The 8,150-nt window shown below is 32.4% G+C and overlaps 1 protein-coding gene across 1 annotated transcript; it reads right to left on the reverse strand.

The window, feature by feature from the left end:
• Positions 1–3,181: 3,181 nt before the first annotated feature.
• LOC132172621 (berberine bridge enzyme-like 13) lies at positions 3,182–5,823 on the reverse strand. Its single transcript, XM_059584155.1, has 2 exons — positions 4,326–5,823; positions 3,182–3,667 (listed from the first exon to the last, which is right to left on the reverse strand). Exons 1-2 carry the CDS (start codon positions 5,676–5,678, stop codon positions 3,404–3,406), a joined length of 1,617 nt encoding a protein of 538 aa, XP_059440138.1. The 5' UTR covers positions 5,679–5,823; the 3' UTR covers positions 3,182–3,403.
• Positions 5,824–8,150: the final 2,327 nt, after the last annotated feature.

An 8,150-nucleotide genomic window follows, 5' to 3' on the forward strand; every position in this document is an offset into this window, starting at 1 on the left:
AAAAAAAAAAAAACTCTATTTAGTGACGTTGGAATTGTAAATGCCACCACCCAAGATTTCCAGACCCCATGTTTAGTGACCCATAACGTCACTAAATGAATAGTGACTTTTTTGGACAAAAAAACATCGGTATTCACTAGCCACTAAATGGTTTTCTTTTTTTTTTTTTTTTTTTTGGTAGTGTATAAGGAAATCTCAATTCATCAGGCCTTTTGATACAATCAAATAGAAAGCTCCATGGACTCCATATTCTAGGAGCCCAAACTAGGTGATGGAATAAATTCTCCTCTATCTATCATTGGTGGAGAACTCCTCGTTCTCCTTTGCAAATTAGTTTGTAAAATTTTTTTACAAATTAGTTTTACTAAAAAAATTATGTTTTTTAGCATGTGAAAAACACTTTTTTTTTTAAAAAAAAAAAAATAAAAAAACATATGCTTATCATTTGCTTAAATAACACATATTATTGTTAAAGACGGAAATAATTTGTGTCTAAGGAAACTAATACTAAATTTTTTTTTTAAAAAAAAGAAAAAAATCAAGAAGAACATGGTACGTATGTCCAAGTAGGATATATTACTCGATGATTTTTATATAAAATCAATCTACATGAACTGTTTAGAAGAAAAATGATAGAGAGAAATATATATAAAGTCAGAAAATTGCATCAACAAATTTCCCATTATGCTTTCTTAATAAAGAAATTGATTTTGTAGAGTTTTATGCTTTGTGCTTTAAGAGTTTTTTGCACTGTTTTGTAAGAGCGTTATGCTTGTGATTTTTAATCAATGAAATCTTCAGATTTTCGTTCAAAAAAAAATATATATTAAAAAAATATTATTTAATTAATATTTAAATATATAAAAAATAAAAAAAATAAAAAAAGGCCTTACTTAAAATTTTCGCCTTAAACCTCAAAATATATTGGCGGCCCTGGATTTTGGTGTCAGCTCTAGAGATTGTACGTCAGAGAAGAGGAACTTTAGGATTAATCTATACAATTGAAATGTTCTTTTAAGTTTTTTTGGAAAAAAATGTAAAATTAGTCTTTATGGTTTATCTGATATACAATTAGATCTCAATAGTATCAAAATGAACTCAAAGTCCCTAGGTATAAAAAATAAAAAGAAACAATTTACTTCATACAGCTAAATTTCGTCTATTGACTTAACAGATTTCGTTAGTGTGGCATTTATTTAAATGTGACACGTGTTACAATTTTATTAATTCTAATGTGTCACACTATCGAAATTTGTTAAGATAATTGACGAAATTTGTGTGCAAATACTAAATTATTTTTTTGACATACCACATAGACATCTGAGTTTATTTTAATACCTCAAAAAATAAATTATAAATCAAATAAATTATGGGACTGATTTTATATTTTTCCCAATATTTTTAAACATGGTACGTACTAATTTCCAAACGAGTAGCTGAAGCCTGTAACGCTTGGGTCACATTAAGACATGGTTTGGCCCATACATACCAAAACCCCTCCGACATTATTCTATGGTGTCGGTGCTGATCAATCAAGCATGCATGGCAATTTTGTACTTTCACATATTTGGCATTTTCTGTAAAATCCTTATACGTACCAGTAAAAAGTGTTAATTGATTACAAGAGGTTTCATTATTTAACCCTCTTAAACTACCACCTCAATAATAATTTATCTCCCAAATTATCAATTGCGATAATTTACTCTCAAAACTACCAAAACAATGACAATGTATTCCAAATTTTTAAAAATAATGAAATTACCCTTACTAAAATAAAAACAAAAATACTAAAATTTAATTTTTTTTTTCAAATTTTAAGGGTATTTTTTTCTTATTAAAAATTCTATAGAGGTAATTTCATCATTTTGCTAGCATTTGGGGGTACATTGTCATTGCTTTGATAGTTTTGGGGGATAAATTGTCATAATTGATAGTTTGAGAGGTAGATTGTCATTGAGATAGTAGTTTGAGGGGGTTAAGTGGACTTTACTTCCGAAATTTGTAATAGACTTATAATAAAAACTGTAATACAATAATAATATTATTTGAGTATTGTTATTTTATGTAAAATCTATTTAGAAGACTATAAAATTGGTATAATTTTTCTCTTATTGTCCCAAAAGCTTAAGCCAATAAGAAGAGGTAAATTTCACTTGGACCTTTTGCTCTGATACCATATTAAATTATTAATTGTCCCAAAAGTTTAAACTCATAAGAAGAGGTAAATTTAACTACTTAATCATTAATTTAACACAAAAAATCTGGGAATTTAATATGCAGATGAAAAAAAATGTTTGTGTCTCCTGCCATATTAACTCATCCAATTCTTTAGCTTTACATACACATGAAAAGCTAAAAGATTGAGCATCTTCCTTTTTGTCTCCACTTTTCCCTTTTCACCTTTGTGGTGGTTGGGTTCTTAATACGGGTCCTCATTGGTTTCTTGTGGCTCTAAAAGAAAGTTTGCTTTTAAAATTATGGTTGGATTTTGAATTATTTTTTATTAAATTTTGATTCAATGATAATTTTAAAAGTCGTATTATTTTTAAAAAAATAAAAAAGACAAACGTCTTTATTCTAGCATTATTTAACCGGTAAATACTCTAAGAGCAAAAGAAATAAAATATTCTAACAACAATGGGATACAAATTTTACAATTGGCCCGAGAAACTAAATGTGCACGGTAGAAACAACTACAACACATCTAAACCAACTCCGTTTTCATTAATGATAGTTTTTGAAACTGATGATCCATTTCTTTTTTTCCTAATAAAAAAAGATAGGAGTGAGTGACCAACTGTAGTTACTCGACCTGAATGTGTAGCACTAATTTACTGAGAACTGCTTATGAAGAACCTAAACGGCGAATAACCGTAGGCGCTCCCTCTTAACCAATTAAGCTATTGCCTAACACAGCCCCCACCAAAATATAAGTAAGACTCAAAGTGGTTAACGCTAATTAGGAGTGAAAGATTCTCATTTTAAGTTTCAAACTCGCTTCCTAAAAAAATAAAAATAAAAAACTTATATATATTACTGTCAATTTTTTTTTCCTTTTGAATTGGGGGGCCTTGTGTGTACCTAATCATTAGATTGTCTGAAGACCACTGACCGCTACTACTGGTGGTAAAATCGAAGATCCATTTGATTTGGAGTAATTAACCCTTAAAAAGAAAGAGAGTACAAATTTAGTAATTTATATCTTCAAACAAACATAAGAGACGAAAACCACCCCAAAAAAACAAAGAAACCGACAAAAGGTTTTCACTTATTCCTTCTGATAATTCAGTACAAAGGAAACTCGACCTGCCCGTACACTCATTTACTGCCCCAACTAACCTCTAGTTTAAACAAACCTAATCTATTAATTTGCTGCCCCAACTGCCCTCTACCAATCATATTCTCACTGTGCCTTTGCAAGAGGTGGGATGCTCTGTTCATGTCTGAAGAAGTTATCAGGGTCAACTTTTGTCTTCACGCTCACCAATCTGTTGAAGTTATCCTTGAAATACTTGCTGCCCCAAACACTTGCATCTCCCGAGCTGCCGTTGTTGTTCATCCCCAAATCAAGATCCCTGTAATTCACGTATGCTGTCCTTGGCAGTGTTGAGACATATGGAGCCATGTAGTTGTAGAGGTTCCTAATCCAATCCATATGCGGCTTTGCCTGTTATAATATAAATTAATTTACCATTGTATCAGAGCAGATAACTTCAAGTTAAACATTATTTTTAGCATTTATCTCACATTTTAATTAAATATTATATATGTCGAGGCTTGCGAAGTGTGTTAAAATATAAATTAAAAAAAAAAATCTCATGAACTTCCATCACTTTTCCTCTTAATATATATATATATATATATATATATGTAATGTATCAGACTTTCAGTTTTTTTTTTTTTTTTTTTCATTTCACTCATCGGGTTAGGATTTGAGGTTAAATCGGACAGCAATGAGTTATATGATCTTTGTACCCCTGAAAATTTTATAAAAATTTCAAATTTAGTCTTAATTAAAAATAAAAATTAATTCTTTTTTAGATAAAAATAAAAAATAAAATCAAACTTGACCCGTGGATTTCTGTCCCACGGATCTTGGTCGTGTCTCAACTATTTAAAAAAAAAAACAAAACCTAGAGTATTTTGATCTTTTTAAGGATCTCTATTAAAATTTAAGAGAAAATCTTAATGTATGGGTGACCTTACAAAAAAATTAAAAATTTTATATCCTAAATTAAAAGGTTTTAAACTTTATAAAATAATTGCAAAAATAAAATTTGTCCTAAATTAAATACCCTTTATATTAGAGATAAGTATACAGTTACCTTGTCCGTATCTCCATCTTTCCACAAACTAAGGTACTGGATTTTGAATAAGGTTCCATTTCTGTGAGGAAAAGGAATTGCAGACTCTGGAATCTTGCTCATCATACCACCATATGGATTGAACACCATCAAAGGGCTATCTTCTTCCATTAGCCTTTCCCACAGCCCCTCCAGCGCCGTCTCTGGTATGGGTTCTTTCACAAAGTCTGATTTTGCTTTGAAATAGTTCTTGAATGTCGACTTCCCTTTGAGCAGAACTTCCGGCGGAGTTCCGCTTGGGAACCCGGCGATATAAAGCACGGCTTTGATCCAGCTTGTTTCTGTGCAATCTTCTTTCGTCAAACCCAGCTCCGGGAAGCTTTCTTGCATGACTTGAAGGAGCTTGTCGGCGCCACCAAGAAACAGAGCATTGTACGAAGTTGTTACAGTTCTTCCGCCTTTGGCTCCGGCTCCGGCGCCGGCGCTTGCCGGTTGGAGGATGACTCTTATGAAGAGATTCTCGTCGAGCTTGTCGGCAACCTGCTGCCATTTATAGAGGGTCTTTGTTGCGCCTTGTTCTAAGGTTTTGGTAACGGTAAAAACTGTCACGGTTGGGGGAACAGAGACCAGCTTTATCTTCCACCAAAGAATGATTCCGAAGCTTCCTCCTCCACCGCCTCTAATTGCCCAAAAGTGATCTTCTCCCATGGCTTCCCGGTCTAGAATTCTGCCATTAACGTCGACAATCCGAGCATCGACAACATTGTCGGCTCCAAGGCCGTATTTTCTCATCAAGGGTCCGTACGCGCCTCCGGTAATGTGCCCGCCGACGCCTAAGCTGGTGCAGAGGCCGGCCGGGAAGCCATGTGTTTGGCTTTTCTCAGAGACTCTGTAGTAAACTTCACCAATTGTTGCGCCGGCCTGAACCCAAGCAGTGTTGTCTTGTAAATCAACGTTTATGGATCGAAGCTTGGCAAGATCAAGAACAATGAAAGGCGATTCGATTTGGGAAACGTAAGAGAGCCCTTCATAGTCGTGGCCTCCGCTTCGGACTCTGAGGTGTATTCGGAGCTGCTTGGAACAAATCACCGACGCTTGGACGTGGGATTCATGCACCGGCAAGAAGATGAACTCAGGCTTCGGCGCTGAAGGGACCAAGTATCTGAGATTTTGTGCAGTGGATTCAAGAACAGTGGGAAAGGAAGAATTGTTTTGGGTGAAAAAGGCTGTGGCAAGTGGAATGGAAATATTTTGAGAATTAACAGAGAGGCATTGGATGAATTGTTCTTGAATAGTTGAAGCTGAAGCTGCGAATGAAGCTGACAGCAGGAGTATCAAAAGTACAGGGGACAAGGAAGAGGGTAGAGACGCCATGGTTTTGGTGCTGAGGAATCAGAGTGACAGAGCACTCTTATTTATGGAGTTGGGTGTATCCGTGACGGCAACGTGGAGTTGAGGTAATGCAAACGTCAAAGGATGTTACTGTTGGGATCATTTGGGTCAAGGCTCTTTGTTGTAATCAGAAGACTATGTTGGATCATCATCCAGACCACTTATTTTTGGAATTCAATCTAGATTTGCTACTTTAGAGACACGTTTTTCCTTGATTTCCAATGTTAATGATGTTTTTTACGGCTCATTTTATATTGATTGATGTAACGTATTTTAAATTATTTCTTATGTGCATGTTAGTTACTTTAGGCTATGATTGTTTCAACTGAATAAAAAAATTTTTTCTATATTTTTTTTTGGTATTTATTATGACGGAAAATCTTGGTAAAATTGAAAAGAAAAATGTTAGGGGTATTATATTTTTTACTAACATAGACTTACTAAAGTGATGCGTAACTCATTCAATGGAGAAAAGTAAAACAATTAATTAAGAAAAATGAGAAAAGTAAAACAATTAATTAAGAAAAATGTAACGAGTATTAATGAATGAGTTACACATCAGTTTATTAAGTCTCTGTTAGTAAAAAATTTAATAGAGTTGACTAGGAAGACCTCTTTTAAGCGATGTAAAATGGTTTTCCCTTTTGATTTATGTAAATCAATTTTCAAGTTTAAGCTTATTCTTCTTGACCCATAATACCAATCCTCTTTCTCGCCAGCGGCTAGAAGTCGTTGCTGAAGGTTGCTACTCGTTGCCAGCCGACCATCGTTGTGGTAGCTATTGTCTACGTTTTTGTCATTAATTTCCAATATGAGCGAAACGCTGAAAAATATACTTAACTGAAATCACTACACAGACAAAACCTTGAAAAAGTAAAAGAAAAACTACTTAAAACACGACACGTTAACTTGTATGAGTGTTAAAAATTAACATGAAGAGTTAGACTCCCCAAATTAAATTAAGTAGATGCATAGTTGAAACATTCTAGAAACCTAAAACGTGTTCTGTTAAATTCACGTTAATATATATAGATTAAGGAAGACAATGTTTTGAACTGTATAAACGAAATGACTGATTGAGAACAAATTATGAGAATACTTGCTCCCGTCAATAATACTATCATATGATAACGAAATACTATTAACTGATTGTGCTTTAGATGTGATCGATCCACTTTTTCACGGGCATAACTTCCAATTTGTTTGTTTGTTTTTTTCTTTTTGCTCACATGCATTAAGAAATTACTATTTTTTCTTCTTCTTAAACTTGGTAAAACTATTCCTTAATTTTAACTCCTTTTTTTTATACTATTTTTAAATTTTAAAAATTCTCAATTAAAATGATCAAACTTTTAATTACCTTTATTTGTTTGGATTTTCTGTTCAATCTTATCAAAATTTTTGAAATACCAATTTTTTTTATAAATAAAATATTGTAAAGATGTTGCAAAAATATTACAAATATGTTAAGGCTTAAATCTCTATAATTTTTTATAATAAAAAATAGGGGTATTTTGAGAATTTTGATAATATTTAATGGAAAATCCTAAAGAAATGAAGAATTGAAAGTTCAATACCCATAATTAAGAGTTTTTGAACTTTAATTTAAATCACCTAAAAGCGTATGGGAATTTCCTTGAACAGAGTTTTCCTTCAAATTTAGTTTGAAGAATTTTTTTAACCTAATATATAAAACGACATATGTATATTTTTTTAATAATATGTGAGATATATGCACGAGTTTTTAATAAAATTTATTCTAATTTTGTTCATTAAATTAAAAAAAGCATGTGTTTTTTACAAATTAAAAAGACACGTGTTATTTTTATAGACTTGGTGAAAAAAAACTTTTTCAACTCTATCCAATTTTCTGATTTTTTTATTATTATTATTTTTTAATCTGTCGCATGGACGAAAGAAAGAAAGACGTGATTGAAGGGAAGCATGAGTAGAATTAAAGAACCGATAATTTATTACAAGTTTGAATCCCGCACTGTTTGGTCGACTTTTTTCTTACATACTTTTTGAGATCATGACTTGGTCATGATATATACTAAACCATACATATGGGAGAGTTAATAAATGCCGATAAAATTGGCCAAAGAAAATATCTCATTCTCAAAACCCTACAAAATTTATGAAACCCATACTTTTTCTTTCATATAAAAAAAGCCTACAAAGTTTATGAAAACCATACTTTTTCTTTCATATAAAAAAGCTTGTTTCCCGTTAATAGATAATGCTTTCTTCGCAAGACCATGGATTGTATCATTTAGATTTTGTTCGGCATGATTAACATTTGATTTGTGCAAATACATTAATACTCCTCTAGCTTTCTCGATTAGATGTTTATAATGGGCCTAACCGCTCTAATGTCTTCTATCTCGATTCGGAGCTTGCACCACTTGAAAAATATGACTTGCTAGTACTACCTTATAGAATCCCAATTCTCTA

This window comes from Corylus avellana, chromosome ca2, assembly GCF_901000735.1.
Source record: "Corylus avellana chromosome ca2, CavTom2PMs-1.0".
Classification (NCBI taxonomy): domain Eukaryota; kingdom Viridiplantae; phylum Streptophyta; class Magnoliopsida; order Fagales; family Betulaceae; genus Corylus; species Corylus avellana.

Excerpts from the sequence above, each read along its gene's own strand:
- LOC132172621 (XM_059584155.1), bottom strand. The coding sequence starts at position 5,678 with ATGGCGTCTCTACCCTCTTCCTTGTCCCCTGTACTTTTGATACTCCTG. Across the intron at positions 3,668-4,325 it reads AAGATGGAGATACGGACAAG|GCAAAGCCGCATATGGATTG; the intron begins GTAACTGTATAC and ends ATATTATAACAG.